This window comes from Mus pahari, chromosome 13 (assembly GCF_900095145.1).
Source record: "Mus pahari chromosome 13, PAHARI_EIJ_v1.1, whole genome shotgun sequence".
Lineage (NCBI taxonomy): Eukaryota > Metazoa > Chordata > Mammalia > Rodentia > Muridae > Mus > Mus pahari.
In genome coordinates this window covers 63416463-63437216 of record NC_034602.1, presented here as the reverse complement: position 1 = coordinate 63437216, position 20754 = coordinate 63416463, and the positions used below count along the sequence as shown (strand labels likewise).

General features: G+C 44.5%; 1 protein-coding gene across 7 annotated transcripts in view; it reads left to right on the top strand.

Moving 5' to 3' along the window:
* Positions 1-20754, top strand: part of Fryl (FRY like transcription coactivator) — a 227381-nt gene that overhangs the window by 139997 nt on the left and 66630 nt on the right. For all 7 annotated transcript variants that reach the window (XM_029545525.1, XM_029545524.1, XM_029545526.1 and 4 more), the window contains 13 exons: positions 1926-2029; positions 2304-2412; positions 4656-4742; positions 6522-6693; positions 7076-7208; positions 10012-10119; positions 13624-13861; positions 14838-15023; positions 15278-15364; positions 16884-17152; positions 17769-17964; positions 18912-19036; positions 19822-19879. In XM_029545525.1, the coding sequence (XP_029401385.1) occupies positions 1926-2029; positions 2304-2412; positions 4656-4742; positions 6522-6693; positions 7076-7208; positions 10012-10119; positions 13624-13861; positions 14838-15023; positions 15278-15364; positions 16884-17152; positions 17769-17964; positions 18912-19036; positions 19822-19879 (1872 nt within the window). The remainder of the gene's footprint in view (positions 1-1925; positions 2030-2303; positions 2413-4655; positions 4743-6521; positions 6694-7075; positions 7209-10011; positions 10120-13623; positions 13862-14837; positions 15024-15277; positions 15365-16883; positions 17153-17768; positions 17965-18911; positions 19037-19821; positions 19880-20754) is intronic.

Sequence of the window (20754 nt, the reverse complement as noted above, 5' to 3'; positions counted from 1 at the left end):
ATTAGAAAAAAGGGAATGTGCACATCAAAGTGGTTGCTGTAGGGGGTCATACCTAACTGATGTGTTGGGACTTTGTAGAATACTAAAATCCTTAGATTTTTATGTAACAATCGGGTGACTCTGATTTGTACGAATTTTACCTAGAGAATTACACATCTTTGTTTAAGGCCTAGGTCAATGTAGGATATTTCTATTGTTCTAACTTAACACAGCAGAGTGAGTTAGTCAGTTCCTTTCTATCCACCCTCCCCTGCCCTCCTCTTTCTTCTCCCTCCACCATGGGCACGATGTTAGGATTTAGGCAGTGCTCTGCTTTCTGAGGGCTTCCACAAGTGTGTGGGCCTGAGTCCATCACCACGACGCCCTCCAGAGGGCTCTCAGGGCCAAAAACGTCCTCTGCGCTGTCTCTCTCTCTTTCTCTCCCTATCTTTCTGCTTCCTTGTTGACATCATAATGTCATGAATCACTTGTAACTTTCATCGCTTTAGTAGCAAACAGAAGGCCACCCCGGGGGTGTGGGGTGGGGGTGTGGTGGGGTTGATGTTTGGGATCGACATGGATCTTGCCATGGAGCAAGGAATTGCTATTGAGAGTGTTTGGATTTTCCAGTCTCAATTCTGCCCAGTCGTTATGTACACATGTGCACAACCCTGTGTGACGTCTAGTGTTTATCAAACATCCTCCATCCTTTTGCTTTAAACTATCTGTAGTAGATGTCTGCCATTCTAAGCCTTAAAACCACATAGAACTGCTAACGTAAACGAAGCATTTTGTCAGAATTCTTGGCTTCCTACACCTTTTAATCTCAGTGCTTGGGAGACAGAGGCAAGGAGATCTCTGTGAGTTTGAGGCTAGCCTGGTCTACATTGCTAGTTTGAGGCCAGGCAGGCAGGGCTATGTAGTGAGACCCTGTCCTAAAGAATTCTTTGTTAGTTGCCATATGTCATTGCTTAACAAGATAGAAATCTTATAGAATGAATATCTTAAAATACAGATTTTTTTTTTTAGCAGTCAAACAGCAGATTGATATAATTTTCAAAGTTTACACTATCTCACTGCATGACTGCAGTGTCGACAACAGCTAGAGTGACAGGAACGTTCACCAACACAACAGGCTGAATCAAAGAGTTTTCTCACTGTCAATCATAAAGTAATTTAAGTAATGTTCCGCTTCTACATAAAAGTTGGGACTAGTCCACTTAACGCTGAGTGGCCACCCAGTATCTTGTAGGCTGTGACCTTTTGACCTGTGAGGTAGGTACCCTCTGGCCTTCTGATAAAGACAGGCCATCACAGAACCCAGGAAGTGATGAAAGAACATCCAGGGCTTGGGTTTGGTCCTGGGTTTCTGATTTCATAATCAGAATCCCAAGGTCTCTTCTCTCACAGAAACATGCTCACTGATGTCTGGTAGTATTTCACAGATTCATGGGGCTAACACGATTTGGTATTTCAAACTTGATCTGCCTTTGGGCCGCAAATGAATTCAAAGGGAGTAGCCCATCCATTGTGTCAGTATTGTGGTATAAACCACTTATCAGGTAGTTCGATGCTGTGTGTATATCATTCTGAAATTCTCTGAAATGTTGGCAGTGTTGACAACAGCTAGAGTGACAGGAATGTTCACCAACACAACAGGCTGAATCAAAGAGTTTTCTCACTGTCAATCATAAAGTAATTTAAGTAATGGCCTAATATTCTCTCTTACTTTAGAGCCTAAAGGTTGCCTGTTTTATCAATGGCCACTTCTGAGCCATCTATACTTAGTAAAACTAAATACAGGCCACTTATTTAAACTTCTTAGACTGAACAGAACAGGGATGGGGTGGGGTGGGGGTTAGTTGTCATGAGAGAATGTGTTTGGTCTGAAATGTTTACCAGTGTTTTTAATATATTTATTCTTGTTCTCTTTTGTTTCTGCACAGAATAAAGACCCTAAAATGTCTCGAGTTGCACTGGAGTCTTTGTATAGACTGTTGTGGGTTTATGTAATTAGGATAAAATGTGAGAGCAACACTGTAACGCAAAGGTGAGTGCTGGCTCAAAGTGCCATGTCTTCACGTACATTTGAAATGGAATGTTGGCTGGTAGCATCTGGCTCCGGGATGAAGTGTGTGCTTAGCATGGGCAGGGCCCTGAGCTCTAGCCTCAGTTCCAAAAAGAAATGAGGAAAAGCCTGTGACAGTCATCTGGGTGGCAGTTACCAAAGCTTTGCAGAGAGGGAGCTGCACTCTCCTGACATCAGGAGCAGGAGGGTGACCTTGTCCTTCCGGTCTCATGGTCATTGTCTCTTCTGTCCACAGTCGCCTGATGAGTATAGTGTCAGCTCTTTTCCCAAAGGGCTCCCGCAGTGTGGTCCCCCGTGACACCCCTCTCAACATATTTGTGAAGATCATCCAGTTCATTGCTCAGGTGGGTCCTCCTCCCTGGCCCCCTCGTCCTGGCTGCCAGCAACAGCCATTTGTAATAATTGGGGTTTTCAGAGGTGTGCTTTCAAAGGATTAATACTATTCAAGAGTGAAAAAGTATGCTTAGAATGTTTTTAAAATTATAGGATGTTAATGACCGTGTGTGTGTGTGTGTGTGTGTGTGTGTGTGAAAAGATGGAAGGAACCTCATAGGTGGACACACATTTAATCAAGGGTGAGTTGAGGAACTATGTCATAGTTCTAATAAAAATACCTCGGTAATCTTGGTTTATGTGTGTGTTGTGTATACTTGTGTGTGTATGAAAACCAGAGATCAACATCAGGTGTCCTATGTTGCTCTCAACTTTTGTTTTTGAAACTTCATGGTGTGTGTGTGTGTGTGTGTGTGTGTGTATGTGTGTGTACACTGTTGTGGGAACAAGCACTTTGCTTAGTAAGTTTCAATTGCTATGCTAAAATGCCACTGACCAAAATCACTGTGGGGAAGAAAGGGCTTATTCTAATCTACAATGTTCAGTTCCCCATCTGTTATCAAAGAAAGTCAGGGCACAGGACCTCAGGTTATCAACCTGGAGACAGAAACTGCTGCAGAAGACTGGCTTGCTAAGCCTGCTTTCTTACAGCACCGGGGAATACCAGCCCAGAGGTGGTACCGAATACCAGCCCAGAGGTGGTACCGCTCACAGTGAGTTGGGTGCTTGCACATCTGTCATCAGTCAAGAGAATGCACCACAGGCTTGCCTACAGACTGGTCTGAGGGAGCTCTCAACTAAGGTTCCCTCTTCTAAAATGACTCCAACATGTGTCAAGTTGACTCAAAACTGCTCAGCACAGCATCTTCACCAACAAAGCCCTCTCACTGGCTCTTTCTGCCTTAGTTTTTGAGGCAGGGAGGCCCTCTTGATCCTGAAGCCATCTGATTGGCTACAGTGGCTGGCCAGTGAGCCTGTGGAGCCCTTCGTTTTACGGCACTGGGGTTATGGGAGTATGCAAACTACACAGCAATTTGTATACGGTCCTGAGAATCTTAACTCATGCTTGTGCAACAAGCCCCGAGCCTTCTCCACAGCCCACAGTCTGGATTCGAGAGCTCAGATGCTAGAATCTACTGTGGCTAAATCAAAGAGATCGGGAGCTGTGGAATAAGAGCCCTCCTCCATGAGGATGCTTGAGGGCCGTACTGCTTCTGCTATGGTTCCCCCGTGTCAGAGGTGGCGACCTCCTCCTCTCCACCCCCTTTCTACCATGTCCACTGCTTCTTAAGGCTTCCATCCCTTGAGGAGTTTCTAGCCTCTGCAGAACAGAAAGTTTACTACAAGGGTATTAGATGGATTCTGTGTGAGCCACTGCCGGGGTCTCAGTCACATTTCCCTGTGGAGCATCAGTCCTGTGAAATAAGTAGGCATTCCCTCCTCTCCTCAGGGAAATGCTGGTTCCAGGAGATTCTTTCTATTCCTTTTGAACCGAAGCTAGACAGTTTAGTTGATCCATGGTCAAATTATCCTTTTACAATGGAAATAAAAAAGGGAACATTTAACTAAAGTGGGTGAACATCTCTGATGGGAGCCTAGAAGAAATGATAATTACTGAGTGTAATGATGAAAAAGATTAACTAAGTGAGTTGAGTTTTGGTCCTGTGCTCTGAAAGCAGTGCTGCTAGGTCGCACTGTGTTAGGGAAGCAGTGCCTCTAGGTCACACTGTGTTAGGTCGCACTGTGTTAGGTCTCACTGTGTTAGGGAAGCAGTGCTGCTAGGTCACACTGTGTTAGGTCTCACTGTGTTAGGGAAGCAGTGCTGTTGGGTTACACTGTTCACCTTTCTATTTTCTAGAATTGTGCCTGTGCCTTCTGGCAGTCGCTTCACTGTGGTAATCCGCTAGCCCTGTACCTCAGGCACCGATGTGTCTCCCTTAGCCTTTTATTCCATTGAGATCCCTTCGCTGGGGCCCCGTTCTTCCCATCCTCACTGTTCTTTTTGTGCTTAGCATTTGTGGTGGATGAATATTTAAAATTTACCCTTCTCCTTGGGAACTCATATCATTGATACTAGATGACATGTTTTAAGCATATGTTTAATTAACTCATATATATTTTTCTTGTGTTCATTTATGTTTATAAACTTCCTAAGGGCAAAATCTATATTGTTTCCAATATATGGTATTTCTCAGCTAGCTTTATATTCTAGGAAGGTACAGTGATTTATTAACTAATTAATTTCTTTCCTTAGGAACGTTTGGATTTTGCAATGAAAGAAATAATATTTGATCTTCTCAGTGTTGGAAAGTCTACTAAAACTTTCACCATTAATCCAGAGGTAAAATTTAAAAAGTTGCATTATAGCAATAATGAAGCTTTCAAATTGGAAGTAGACGTGTTGGTCCTTCTGGGGTTTTATGTGACGCTTCAGTCAATCTGTTTGTGGGGGTTGGGCAGCAAGTTTGAAAACCAGTTTAATGAAAGCTGGATAAAGGAATCCATTAACCCATTTGCTCAGATGCTTATGGTAAGTGATCCACTGAGGAAATGCCAGTTAATTCCAGCACACGATGAATTTTCTCCCCCCTTCAGGTTTTCTGCGCATCTATGATAGGGGCTCTGACCCTCTGATGTGTGAGTTTAGGGAACACTTTGTCATATCTAAAAATGAGTAACACTTTAAAGCTTGACCATATTTACATAGTGAACAGGAGTGGACACTTGCACACTTGTGTCCAGTGTTCTGCGTTGCCAACCAATGGGATGCCTGGCCTTATAATCTTCGGTGCAGGTCACAGAGAGGGACGTGTGGGCTGAGGCAGTAGGATGCAGACAGAGGAAAGCAGGACATTTACTGAGCAAAGAGACATGGAGAAGCAGTCAGGAGAAAGAGTGTGCGTGTCTAACTCATGGCATTTTGGGACATCTGAGATGGCGGGTAGGTCATAAGGAGTGCATTCAGAGTGACCAGATACAGGGTTTTTTTTGGCAGACTGGAATGGACAGTGATTGATGCCACGTTAAGCTGTGTAGTTTCTGTGGAGAAAATACAAATCACAGGAGGAGCCTGGAGTGTGCGTAGAGGTGACACAACCAGGAGGAACACGAAAGTGGCAAGAATAGGCAGTATTTGGGAAAAGAGAGTACTTGACACTGCCTGAGCTATGGAAAGCGAAGAAGATACAGTATGGCCCCTGGTGAGGGAGAATACACTTGGGGGAAATTTATTCCATTCGGATAGTTGAGAGAGCTAAGGAACATGGATATGTGTTCAGTTGGGAGAGAAGTGCTAAGGATAAAGGAAAGAGAAGGGGTGGGTGCTCTGATGATCTGAGAGTGCAAGAGCCCAGCGTCTTAGTCACTCTTCTATTTCTGTGAAGACACAGAAGGCAACTATTACAAGGCAAAGCCTTTAACTGGGGGCTTGCTTACCGCTTCAGAAATGTAATCCATTATCTTCATGACAGGGAGCATGAGAGCCAAATCCTGATCACTGGGCAGAGAGAGAGGAGGGAGGGAGGGACGGACGGACGGACGGACGGACGGACGGACGGACAGACAGAGACACTCTGGGTTTGTCATAGGCTTTTGAAACCTCAAAGCCCACCCCAAGGCCACACTTCTTAATCACTTCTAACCTTTTCGAATAGTACCACTCCCTAGTAAGAGCCTCTGGGAGCCATTCTTGTTCAGACCACCACATTCATGGAAATTCCAACAAGTCTAGGAGGCCATCACCCCCTGCACTGTGAGAAGTCCACAGGGGACAAACAGCATGTGTGACTGTCAGTAGTCTGGTGTGGTTCCTTGAAGGTTTGAGATGATAATAGTTTTTCCCTGTAAAGGAGAAAAGTGGTCTTAAGCGAGGGGAGGAGGACTGAAAGAGTCAGGGCAGTTGAGAAAGCACAGAGAGGTCTCAAATGAGACTGAGAGACAAGGGGAGATAGTTGACTCAGGACAATGAGCCCCATCTGGGAATTTGAAATTCTGCTACCTGGGCTGGTTCACAGTGTCAGGCAGAAAGATTAGATCCCTTCTGTCCTTCTTTCTCCCAACCCCCTTAGCCTAGACAATGCATGGCCCTGACCTCTTCCTCTTGGGTCTGTTTTCTCTGAAGAGGATGAACATCGGCCTCCGAGTCTTCCTCGTCATCGCGGACAGCCTGCAGCAGAAGGATGGAGACCCTCCCATGCCCACCACAGGAGTCATTCTTCCCTCAGGAAACACTCTTCGTGTGAAGAAGATTTTCCTCAATAAAACCTTGACGGACGAAGAGGCCAAAGTCATAGGTTAGTGATCACTGGAATGAGTACATTTCAATTGTAGTACTGTTCTGTGCAAATCCGCAGTCAAATCTAAAGTGTACCCATTGCCAAGTGTGGATGCCCCAGTCCTACAGTGATCTAGTGATCATATTTTGATGTTTCTAGTATTCCTGTCAAGAGTCTTCCCATTAAATGTGTTTTCTCATAGGATACTGTTGTGTATGTTCTGGCCTTTAACGTTTCTGCGTAAATTGTATGCAGTAGCCCAAAGCATGTTACAGTTGGAGCATCTTCTAATGTGATCGCAGCAGGGTTTCTTCCTTGAGAGGCTGATAGGTTGTTACTACAGAAAGCAGTCCTCCAGGAGGTTTCTGGCATTATTGTGATGGTGTGCTTTCTCTCTTAGGAATGTCAGTTTACTATCCTCAAGTAAGAAAAGCATTAGACAGCATTCTCCGACATTTGGACAAAGAGGTTGGGAGACCAATGTGTATGACCAGTGTGCAGATGTCCAACAAAGAGCCTGAAGACATGATTACGTACGTAGTAAATACATGCCTCCGTTCCGTGCCTCCACGGCTGTTTCTGTTTTCCCAGAAGGGTCCACACAGGTTACTTGCTTCCATACACTTTCCCCCTGGACTTCTTACATGTGGCCATTTGCTATAGTTTTCAATACAGAGATTCCTCCTCCATGCCCAGTTTTTTTGGGTTTTTTTTTTTTGTTGTTGTTGTTATTTTATGTGGTGCTGGACTAGTGTAGATAATGTAAGTCTCATAATGAGCCTGACTTTGATTTGTCACATGAAGAGTTTCCACTTAGCACAGCTATGTATTGTACAGTTGACTTCTTCAAGTTTAATAAATGACCCTACTTACGGAGTCCTGCTTTAAAAAAAAAAAAAAAAAAAAAAAGTTAAAAAAAAAAGAAAGCCAAGAATCCTGTAAATCTGAGAGCTGTTGTAGGAACCAGAGAGTGCCTAGGGTGTAGAGTATGGGCAAGTCTTTTAGAGACAGCGTCTCTCCCTCCCCCTCCTGCTCCCCCTCCCCCTTCCCTCCCCCCTCCTCCCGCTTCTCCTCCCCCTCCCCTCCCCCCCTCCCCCACACTTGCTGTTTTTCACCCAACATCTTTTCTCTCTATCTACTTAGAACATCCCGTGGATATTTTGTTCTCTGGGCTTTTGTACTTCATGGTCATTGCATACTGCTGTAATGTAGTGTTCTGAGAGTTTTCAAATGTGAAGGTTTCTGTGTGTGTGACTTCCTCCTCCGAGACATTTCCTCCTGCTCACCACAACCACTCGTGCATTAAAGTTCCTCCTGTGGTCCTATGACAGCCTCATGGATACAGTGTCTGTCCCCTGATCAGCTCGCTCTCCTTTCACAATTCCATTTGAATTTCCCTTCCTGGGATCTCTAACTGTAGTCTAACAATAGACCTTAAATGGCCAAGAGGGACACGTAGTGGATCTAATTTATTCCTTAGAAGGTCACCGTGGCACGTCTGCATGCTGCGTCTGGGCACAGGTATCTAGCTGGTCTCACGTGGACTCACGGGGCGGAGCTAACACCGGGTAATATCTGTATCTGTGATAAAAGGGAGTTTGTAGAGCTAGACATCATCAGAGGTCTCTGAGACACTCGGCTAGGTTGAGTCCAGTTAAGCTCACATTTAGAGAAGATGCTGTGACAACCTGAAATTGTAAGAATTTACTATGGTTTTTTGTTTTTGCTTCCCCCCCCCCTTCACTTTCATCTCTGTTGGCCCCAGCTTCTCTTCATTTGTCCATTTAATAAATGTCTTATGGACCGGAGAGCCAGCCCTGACATTTGTGCCATTGTTGTAAAAGCAGTGGCTGCAGCTTAAATGGGGACCTGTATTTTTTATCTGACTTGTGGTTCCTCTAATCCATGTATCTTAAAGCCACACAGAGTAACAGCTGTGCCAATATCTCTAACAAAGACTGACCAAAACTCTTTGAACATGTTGATTCTTGATTGCGCAGGGATTATTATTAGTGAAGAGGGTGAAACTGATTAGCTTCTCTTCGAATACAGACTAAAACGAAAAGCCAGGCATTAAGTGGTTCGTAAAACTTGTGAATAACTTCACAAAACTATGGTAGAGGAGGTGAGGAACACAACTCAGTGGCAGAGCTCCTCCTGCCTAGCATGAGTAAGGCCATGGATTTGGGCCTTAGCATCCCCGCCCCCATCGTAGACACATACGTAATAAAATTAAGTTGTATTAAACATCTGCCTCTCAGGAGGGACTGAGTCTTAAAACATTGGTGCATTTTAATTATATAAAATCTAAACAGATACAGGTGTGTATAACGAGAAGAACAAGCAATCTGAACACTCATCTATGAGAACATCTGATTGTAAAACTAATCATTTCAGGTATTTAGTAGCATCAACTTTTACTGCTTACTTATCTTGTTGCCATGTGACAAAATACCTGGACCAAAACAACTTGAGAAAGAAAGGTTGATTTGAGTCCATAGCTCGACCCTGGTGTGGAGCGAGGCCATGGCGGCCGGGCCTTGAGGCAGCCAGTCACGTTGTGCTCACGACACAGAGAGCTATGAATGTTTAGGCTCTGCTAGCTTTCTCTTTTTGATATAGGCCAGGCCCTGGGATAATGCCTCCTACCACCACAATGTGTCTTCCTACCTTGATCCAGGGAAGGGAATCCCTCAAGGTGTGCCCAGAAGTTTGCATCCCGTGTGCTAGGTCCTGTGAAGTTAACAATCCATGTTAACCACCACACAACTATCCTGATAGTAACTGCTATTTAGTGGTGTTTGTGAATAACTAAGTTCTTTTTAAATATTAAAGTGGATAAAACTTTTTAAGTATTTAAAATTATAAAGTTATTATGCATGCTTCCTAATTAATGAGGTCAGTTATTAGCGCTCATCTCCCTGAATGATCTCCATCCTTTCCATTGTTTATGGATGGTAGCTAGCTGCCGGGTCTGTCTGTGTATTTGCTTGTGCCCCCCCTCCTTAAAAAATATTTATTTATTTATTTATTTATTATATGTAAGGACACTGTAGCTGTCTTCAGACACATCAGAAGAGGGCATCTGATCTCATTACAGATGGTTGTGAGCCTTCATGTGGTTGCTGGGATTTGAACTCAGGACCTCCAGAAGAGCAGTCAGTGCTCATAATCACTGAGCCATCTCTCCAGCTTGTGCCCCCTTTTCTATTGGACCCATTAGCCTTGGAACGCTGCTCCTGCCTTCTGTAACGTTTTTGTAAAATGGATCTTTCTAGCCCACGTGATACGCTCCTTACTCTGTTTTCTGTTTGTTTGTTGTGGCACATTTTTCAGGGGGGAAAGAAAACCCAAAATCGACTTGTTTAGAACTTGCATTGCTGCGATTCCGAGGTTGATTCCCGATGGAATGAGCAGAACTGACCTCATTGAGCTGTTAGCAAGGTGAGTGGCATTATTCCCGACTCGCTGTGCTCACAGCAGACACAGCTTCGAGCCATCTGATTTGCTCTCTTCATTCTCGTCTTTTATTACCCCCCTCTCAAAGTTTTAATTTATAACTTCCTCCTGCATCCCCCTCTAAGCCCCATTTTCCAGTTCACTGTCAGCCGGTAGTTCACTGGGTTTACGTGACAAACATCTCTTACGTGGTGGCCTCATTGATGCTCAGTGAGGTTTTACTCCTGAGATCATCCCATCAGCATCAGCATCCCAAGGTCATCCCATCAGCATCCCAAGGTCATCCCATCAGCATCTCGAGGTCATCCCATCAGCATCAGCATCAGCATCTTGAGTGGTGACCATGGCCCAGTTAACTTTTTCTGCTGCAGGAGAGCCTGCTGCCTTCAAGTGTTTACTCCTCCTCTTCCTCTATTAGCTTTATAAAGTGAATAAATACCATAGCAACCACACTTAAGCTAAGTCTCCCAGCCTAATTGTAAGCCTGCGGAGGCTCTGCTATGCGGGCGCCCCCGGGGATCATGCAGTTAGGGGTCAGCATGCTTTCTCCATGGAAGACCAGACAGTAAATATTTCACGGTTTTACTGATTGTGCTATAATCTGGAGGTTCTCAACCTTTGGGGTTGGGGGGTGTCAAACAACCCTTTCACAGGGGTGACCTGTGATTATCAGAAAACACAGGTCTTTACATTACAGTTAATAACTATCAAAATCAGTTTGTGAAGTGGCAGTGGTTGGGGGTCACTACCCCATGAGGCGCTGTATTAAAGGGTCATAGTATTAAGAAGGTTGAGGACCCACTGCCTCAGTGTGTGTCGTGTCTGCATCCCCACTGTGGCCTTACAGAAGCAGCCGGACCATATTGCAGGACCGAACATGACTGGGCATCTGCCTGGAGCCTGCCCAGAGCCACAGTTGGCCAGCCACACCCGAGTGGAAAACCAAACACGGTGACTGTTATGTTTGCTGGTTGCTGGGCAGTCACCAGACTGTGTAAATAGTGACCAGATTGCTACAGCATAGCAACTCGTTCAAGCCCTGGGTGAGAACCACCTGGCACTTCCCTGACAGCTTTACACCTCCCTCAGGTGCTGGGACCACGGAGATGGTGGCATTTGTCACCTGGGAGGACTATGAGGAGTCTAGGGGCTCACTTGAAACTGTACCTTTCTCTCTCCCTACTCAGCCTATTGTTGGTTTGTGGCACTGAATTAAACCTAAAGGCTTGTGCATGTTAGGCAAGGACTCCTCTATAGCAGATCCTGCTGCATCGTGTATAGGTACGCGTGTATGCTTCATTTTGAAATAAGATCTCACTATGCCGTCAAGGTCGACCTTGATGTCCCTCTGTATGCCAGGCAGGTCTGAACCTGGGAATCCTTCTGCCTCAGTGTCTTAAGTACCTGCAATTTGATGTTTGTGCTAAGAGGCTCAGTTCTCCCTTAATTTTTTTTTAATTAAAAAAGCCTTTAATTTCTTCTTATCATATGTGCATGTGTATGATGGGGGGGCACATACCATGGCACAGGTGTAGAGTTCAGAGGTCAGCATTGTGATTGAAGTTGGTTCTTTACTTCCACCGTTGCGTGGGCTCCCAGCGCTCAAGAATCAGAGGCAGGAAGAATTGAGAATTGGAGGTAAGACTGTGTTATAGCAAGACCCCCGTCTCCAAAATAAAATAGATAAAATATAAATAGTGCTGAATTAGAAAACTGGCGCCCCACTAGGAACCTGAAGTGCTAACCCGCAGTGTTTGTCCTCACAGCAGTGAGCCGCTACTGTCAAATCCATCCTCTCTGGTCCCACCTCGCCTCCCTTGACCCACATCTTTCTGGAAGATGATCCTGCAAGATAAATCTCTGACATCACCCCCTGCCTCCCCCAGAATGAAGCCGCACCTGACAGACTCAGGACGAGGGAAGCTAGGGCCGGAAGGAGCCAGCCTCAGAGCAGTGAATGGCAGTTTAATTGCTACCCCCTTTCCTTCCTTTCCCTGTAGCTGTCATTTTAAATTAATTCACTTTCATGGCCAGAAAGACTCTAGAATATGTTGGTTCGGAATTACAGTGTCTCAAAAGTAAGGGGAGCCAGAAAGCCGACAACCACGTGAGGCGTGTTGTAAACTTAGAGACCTCTGTAAAGTCTCTAGGGAAAAATGATCCCTTGAATTTAATTAGCAAGGTCCCATTGTTCTCTCGCCTGCACAAGGCACAGTATATCCTGAGTCACACGGACTCGGTGTGAGATATTTAGACAGTCGTGGGTTTAAAGGCCGTGTAAATAACTAGTGTTATTTGCTCCTAAAACCTATGCAGCTGCTATGGATGTCTCTTTAGCTTCTGTCAGCTGAAGGCTGGCTTATAGTGAAGACCAGAGCTGAGATCAACAAACTGTGGCACCTCCCCTCTTAGCCACATACCGTCCTCTTCACTCATCGTCACTTTGTCTTCCCGTGCATGCACACGCGCGCACACACACACACACACACACACACACAGAGGCACACAGGCACACACACAGGCACACACACACACACACACACACGTGTGCTTTGGAACTACCTGTTCCTTCAGGTCATCTCTAACTTTAATGCATTTGCCTTTATCGTCAGGCGAGAAAATAATCCTTAACTCCAGATCGGGGCTGCAGCCACTTTTAATTTTACCTATAATCCATCATCTCCTCTCTCTCTCTCTCTCTCTCTCTCTCTCTCTCTCTCTCTCTCTCTCTCTCTCTCTGTTAAAAATCTTATAACTAAAATTATACTCAGTGTATTGAAGTCTTTAAAAAGTAACTTAACTTTTTAAAATGTAATTAATGCATACTGAGTTATTAAGCCCTAAGCTAGTTTGGACCTGGTGGGCTGTTGACCCATTTTATTTTCAAGGTGTAGACCTTTTTTCTTCCATTACTCCCAAATTTGCTTCCATTCCTACCCTCAGGAATGACTTCTCTTGACTCCGTCTTGATGTTGCCTTTGTGATGAGCTATTTATATTCCGTCTACAACCTTACACGCCTTTAAGAAATGGTTGGCACCAGCCATGTCCTCTCCGGTAACTAAATACATTTAAGTTATTGTTAAGATCCTGTGAAGTTGGACATATTTCATGTTGATTATTGGAGAGCACTATAAAGTGTGTTAAGGATTGAAGGAATTTGCAATGGATTTCTGATACCATCTGTATTCCTAATCAACATTTTAAATTCAAGACTTACTATGCTGAGCGTTAGCAAAACCATCAGTGAATCAATAACCATGGACTTTAAACTATAGACCGGTACAGGCAGGGCGATCATGGCAGTGCAAAGTGAGCCTGGGTGCCTATCTTCGTAATCTCCCAGAGCATGCGAAGGGACAGATTAAGTATCTTAGTTTTCAGTTTTAGGAGAGACGGATGTTGGGGTTTTAAGTGTTAGGTGACAGCGGGCACCGTGTTTCACCCTGCTACCCACTAATGGGATTGTGTGGAATTGTGTCTTGGACAGGCTCACAATCCACATGGATGAAGAACTGCGGGCGCTGGCCTTCAACACCCTACAGGCACTGATGCTTGATTTCCCAGACTGGCGGGAGGATGTGCTTTCAGGCTTTGTATATTTTATTGTCCGTGAAGTGACTGATGTCCACCCCACCCTTCTTGATAACGCTGTAAAGATGTTGGTACAATTAATAAATCAGTGGAAACAGGCAGCTCAGATGTACAACAGGACCCAGGACTCCCAGGTACCAAGTGCTCCCACAGTATTGCCTTGGGGCTGTTTAGTAGTAAACGATGGATTGTGAAGTTAACTGACACACCCTGGCTCTCTCTATTGGTTGTAATGACCTTCTTTTGATGATAATCCCTTGTGCTGGACTTTCTCCTCATTCATGTATTAGATGCCAAGCGTTTGTGTCCAGCCTTTAGCCTTCTTCGCTTGGTATCACGTTAACGTTTTTTATCGAGCCCAGGAATCGTAGAGTTAATTCCCGCGGTAAGGCGTTTCCAGCATTTCAAAGCTTATACCTGAAACCTTTGGTAGTGTGTCATTTGGATTGATGGCTTTTGCAAAAGTGCCAGTTTCTTGAGCACACGGGTCTGTGCTCCTTTACAGTATAAGGGTTGGGTTTTTTGTTTGGTTTTTATTTGTTTTGAGACAGGGTTTCTCTGTGTAGCCTTGGTTGTCCTAGAACTTATTCTGTAGACCAGGTTGGCCTGTACTCACACAGATTCACCTGTCTCTCCCTCCAAAGTGCTGGGATTAAAGGCATGGGCCACCACCACCAGGCTCCATTGTAACACTATTCTCGGCATACTCTGATTTCTTTTGTGCTGACAACGGATCGGTTGAGCGCCGAGCCTCACTCCTCCTACAAGGGCTCTACCCTTAAAGATGCACACCAAAACCTGCTTTTACATTTTATTTTGAGACTCACAAAGTTACTGCCCAAGCTGGCTTTGAACTCATTCTGTCTCCTATGCTGGCCTGAAACTTGTGACCTTCCTGCTTCAGCCTCCTGAATCTCGAGATGGCAGTCCACACCATCACACCCAGGCCACGCTATTACATTTTAAATAAAGTAAATGCTGTTAAGTCACTTGAGTAGAGGCAGGCCTGTTACCGTAATGCTTGTAATTTGCCTTACTGGTTACTGTTCCCTTTCCAGATCCACACATTTTTAAAACTCTGTCTCTTTTAACTTGAATTTATTTTTCAAGCACGGCGTCGCTAATGGAGGCCCTCACCCCCCTCCTCTGGAAAGGAACCCATATTCCACTGTGTTCCATGTGGTCGAAGGCTTTGCCCTGGTCATCCTCTGTAGCAGTAGGCCCGCCACGAGAAGACTGGCAGTCAGTGTGCTTAGAGAGATACGGGCTTTATTTGCACTTTTGGAGGTACCTAAGGTAAGGGTTAGGCACCTTGGGGAGTCATCTTATGAAGCGTGGGTGTGCTTTACCTTGTGGCTGCCTGTTGGAGTGAGCCTGATGCAAACCCCAGCCTACCTACCCTCCCCTGCCCCCTCCACCAGACCCTGCTCCCCAATTCTTCACTAGAAAAGATCGCGAGCTCACACCCTACTCAGCTTTACTTCCCTTTGCCTACGTTTTTTTTTAAGCATTCCTCATTTGTTTAGATGCATGCGGTCTCCTCTTTACAGGGTGATGATGAGTTAGCCATAGATGTGATGGACAGACTGAGCCCATCCATTCTGGAAAGCTTCATCCACCTCACGGGGGCCGATCAGGTAACCGGGGAATTTCCTCTCCATCTTATCTTGGGACTTAAGGCCAGAGTACACACCCTTGTCTGTGCGTATGCGTAAACGTGACTCCTTAACAAACTCGAGTCATAAAGTATTTCTGAAGCATACAAAGAGTTTTAAAGCTATGTGTGCTAACACCATGGCTAGTTCTTAGTGCCATTAAAAATAAGTTGATCTTGGTAAATGTTTAGTCTTTCCCTAAGACATTTCCCTTAAATGTGATGTCGCCCGACTGTGACCTGCTGCTTAGTGGTTATGCAAAGTCGTGTAAAGAAATACTCTTTAAATCAACGGGGTGGGGAGGGAAGTCTTGGGTTTTTGTTTGCTTTTTCAGTGAATATTTTCTTTTGCTTTTTGAAGTTAAATAAATAGTATGTTGACATGTAGAGAAACATTTTGTTAGCAAATATATTACAAAAAACCTGATGGTATAAATTTCATTTTTTCTCCTCTCCCTCTTCTTCTGCCCTTTCTCGCTCCTCGGTTTGGAATAGAATCCAGGGACATATCCAGCCTATGGCATGCAAACTTCTTTTAGTTTTATGTAGTGTGGGTGGGGAGGGGAGGGAAGTCAACAGTCCGAGGTTGAAACAGGGACGACTATGACAGTTACTGCTTGGATTTTTAATTCTCCCATTTTGGATTATGTGGATGAAAGATTTATTTGCTTTCTGCCCAACACCTCGTTCTTATAACTCATTTGTTATACACAACCTAAGGCAGGTAATAATAAAATTTTATAAGCCTAAGACATTATTAAAAATGTACACAGTTAAAAGAATTGTGTTTTAGATCACTATCTATGTATTATGGTAACAAATAGAATAATAAGTGGTTTATTTTTGGTTTGGTTTGGTTTTTCGAGACAGGGTTTCTTTGTGTACCCCTGGCTGTCCTGGAACTCACTCTGTAGACCAGGCTGGCCTTGAACTCAGAAATTGCCTGCCTCTGCCTCCCAAGTGCTGGGATTAAAGGCATGCGACACCACTGCTCAGCAATAAGTGGCTTAATAATGCCTTAAAGAGTGCTTAATGAGTGAAATGTAAAAAAGGCAGATCTTAATTTCTTGAAGAATCTGAATGTTAAGGAACAAATATTTAATGATGCTCACCTCTGGAGACAGCTCACATTACAGGCTGCACCATTTCATCAGGATAAAAGTTAATGGGTTTTATTTTATTTCTAAAGAGTTCTGTGGACTCAGGAAAGTTGGGTATTCACACAGGAATCACTTAAGCTATGGATCTTACCCTCTTTGGTCCATACAGCCTTTTGAGAATAGTGAAAGCTACAACGTGTCTCTCTTGAGGATTAACCTAGTGGGAAAGTCAGAGACTCACTCCTTGCTCAAACCTAGCTTCAGCCACATTCCATGCCTTCTATTCCAGAAAGCACCGGCAGTCCACTTCCCGCATAAAGTGCCTCCTGTAGACAAACTTTGAAAGTTACTCAGATGTGTGGTAATCATTTGCGTACTCTCTCTCTCTCTCTCTCTCTCTAGACTACTTTGCTGTATTGCCCTAGCTCGGTAGATCTGCAGACATTAGCCGATTGGAACTCTTCTCCCATCAGCCACCAGTTTGATGTGATCAGCCCCTCACACATTTGGATATTTGCACACGTGACCCAAGGCCAAGACCCATGGATTATAAGTCTCTCCAGTTTTCTAAAGCAAGAAAATCTTCCCAAACACTGTTCTACAGCCGTGAGCTATGCGTGGATGTTCGCATACACCAGGCTGCAGCTCTTGTCCCCCCAGGTGGATATAAAGTAAGTGCTTTGCATAGAGCACATTTCACAATGGGATAGTCGACTTTAAATGGTGTGTGCTTTTGAAAAGTGACATGCACTGGAAATTCTTTGAGTTGTGTTACAATATGGAGCGGGGGAAAGGCGTGAAGGCTATAAACTCATAGAGCTCTGTCTTACCCATTCTGTCTCACATGATAGGCCTCGAATACTTTCTTCATGTCTCTCTCTGGTCCTTCCACAGAGACTTGAGTACTTGTAATAAAACTTTATAATAGCCATGTCCTTTTAAAAATTGGTACATAAAAACTTTCTAAATGGGTTGTGCACTTGATAGTTGCTGAGGAGAGAGAGTCACTTGGTTGAGGGCGTGGCCACTGGTAGGTGCCCCAGTCAGTGTATGGACTGAGCCACACATGTGAGCAGTGGTAATTGGACATGGGGGATGGGGTTACTAATAATGGGAAAAGGGGAAGACAAAGTTGGGAGGGCAATGGTGTGGTAGTCGGACAGAGGCAATGATGGATGAATATGAATATGAAATTCAATTCCACAATTGAATTATGAAATTTTCAAATAAAATTATTCTTTAAAGAAGACATGTGTGATTTCTACTTCTTTTTTTTTTTTTTTTCAGTAGCCCCATCAATGCTAAGAAAGTAAATGCCACCACGAGCAGCGACTCGTACATTGGCCTGTGGAGAAACTACCTGATCCTCTGCTGCAGCGCAGCCACCTCCCCATCCCCATCAGCACCCGCGGGCTCCGTGAGATGCTCCCCTCCCGAGACGCTGGCGTCCACCCCTGACAGTGGCTACAGCATCGATTCCAAGGTGGGCCTTTCTCATCCTCTGTGGAGTCCCAGTGATTCCACCAGAGGGATGTCTTACATTTCCTCTCGTGGAAAACATAAAGAGGTTGAAGAATACACCTCTCATTTTCACTAGGGGGGGGCTGGGGGGGAAGTACTTGAAGAAATTCTATTTTTATTTTTGTTGATTCCTAGTTAGAATCAAGACTAGAGTTTTTCCCTTGGTTTAAGGGAGCACATTCATAGAAATAGCATACTGAATATTTTAAAGTAATAATACATGTTTCTTCTTACTCTGCCTTCTAAGCCCTTACACTTCCCATTGCCAACAGGAGTCATTTATTGATTCATTAGTTCATTGATTTGCTCATTCATTCATTCATTCATTGGTTTTATGAGACAGGTCTCACCTGTAACCCAGGCTGGCTGAGAACTTACTGTGCGACCTGAGCTAGATTCCGACTTCCAGAAGTCCTCCTGTCTTAGCCACCCCAGTCCTGGGCATGATCTAAGTACTTAGATGCTCTTACAGAACTTGCCTAAATCACACAAGGATGCAATGGATACAGGAGAAGAACCATTAAATAGATTTCATGGTAGGAAGCAAGGCACCATGGCATGGTTGAAGGAAACTGAAGACCAGAGAGTCGGGATTTTGTCTTTCTGTGTTTGTGGGTCTAAATACAGAAAACATCTGGTTGGGTCCATGGACTGTTATGTGGTGCTGGGTATCTCTAAGAAATACAGAGACACACAAACAAATTCTGTGAATGAACTTGAAGTAAGCCAACAAGCAAGTCATTTAGCTTTTCTAGGTTACGTGCACTGAAAACTGAGTTTGATTCAGCATTCTTGTTTGCCACAAAAATGTCATCTATTCATTGTCTTTGACCACAGGTTGTTGAAATGTCAGATTATTTCGCTGGCTATGTAATTGTCAATGCTATTCTGATTTTTTTTTTCCCTCAGATCGTTGGCATCCCATCCCCTTCTTCCCTGTTTAAGCACATAGTTCCAATGATGCGCTCTGAGAGCATGGAAATCACGGAGTCCCTCGTTCTCGGTCTCGGCAGGACCAACCCGGGAGCCTTTAGGTAACTCCCTTCTTACACTCTCTCTGTGCTAGGATAACAAGTGTGCCCGTAAGAGAGGTGGAGCGGGGTGGAATAGAGGCTAAGTTTCCCTCCAGCCCTGACTTCTCCCCTTCAGCCATGCAGATGGCAAGTCAGTGCATTTGAGCCATCTCTTTCTCGTCTTACTGAGAGAATTAAAACTTTATTTCCTCTGAGGTATTGTTCTCCAACATCAGCATTTTTATATAAATTATCAAGTTATGGGTGGGCTTTGTTTACTCTGGCTTTTAATTTTTTTTTCCCTCAGTCCTATGCAGTGAGCACATTTTCGATTTAAGTTAAAATGTAAACCAGGTCCCATCTAATCTTCCATTAGGACAAATAAGGGCTCAGTAAACAACTGTGTGTGTTAACCAGTTACTATTGACTGTTGCCGTAGTAACCTCAGGCTAGCCTGCTGTACAGTAGAATGTTATCAGTCCATTAGTGGTGTGCTGGGGTAAAACAAAGAAGGGAGAGCATTTTATACATAACCATGTTTGAACACCATGAAATATACGCAGCTCCCAAGACAGTGGAATAAAAATACTGATGATATTTTCTTCTGTCAATGCGGATATCATGTTCTGCAGTTTCCAAGTGTTCAAACAACTGCTTTATAATCAAAATGAAACCCTAAGAACTGATTCCCACGGTAGGCTTAGCATTAATACTGTCAGTTCCTGCTGTCTCCATAAGTATTTGCCAACGTCAGATTCCACCTATTTAGCTCTCAGTGCCAAAAATGTATACCATCTTTCTTCTAGAGAATTAATAGAGGAGTTGCATCCCATCATTAAAGAAGCACTTGAAAGAAGGCCAGAGGTAAGCTGCTGTGTAGTTTCTCGCCATTAAATATGTATGTGGTACACGTCCTGCTGTACCCTAAATAGTACACTAGAAGGTAGAAATTAAGAAATGAAAGATTGGTGTGTTTTGTTGTTATTGTTTGTTTGTTTGCTTTTGCTTTATAGACAGGGTCTCACAGTGTTGCCCAGTGTTACCTGGAACTTAGTTTGTAGACCAGGCTGGCCTCAAGCGCAAAACATCCATTTGCTTGTCCTCCCAAGTGCTGGGATTAAAAGTGTGCACCACCATGCCCAGCTGTCTGGTATATTTTACATTCTTTCCGCGTGCAAACTATCTTCCCTGTGGAGTATAAAACATAGGACATATAGAAACCCAGGACACAGAGCAATTGAAAGGTCACCGTTTCGTAAGGGGGAGCAGGGCATAGGCTCTGCACAGAGTTGGCAGGTTTCCCCAAGAGTGACCCCACAGGGAGTGAGTTCTGCTCGTGCAGCCTCTCCTTCCTCTCTGTGGCAGCTGCATCAGTTGCCATGGAAGCATGGACCCGTTCATAGACCACTGTCAGCAGTCAACCGTGGATGCTTTCCAGCGAACTTCCCTCAACAGGCTCTGGTGACCCCAGTCGACCGTCCTGCTTCTCAAATCTCACATCTGCAGAACCGAAACATTCAGAAACAGTAGGGCTTTAGGAACAGAGGAGTATGTAGACTGTAATTACATCCGTTGGGTGCAGCACATGGTACAGGCAGGCGGATTTCTGAGTTCGCGGCCAGCCTGGTGTACAGAGTGAGTTCCAGGACAGCCAAGGCTACACAGGGAAACCCTGTCTCGAGAAACCAAAAAGAAAGAGAGAGAGAGAGAGAGAGAGAGAGAGAGAGAGAGAGAGAGAG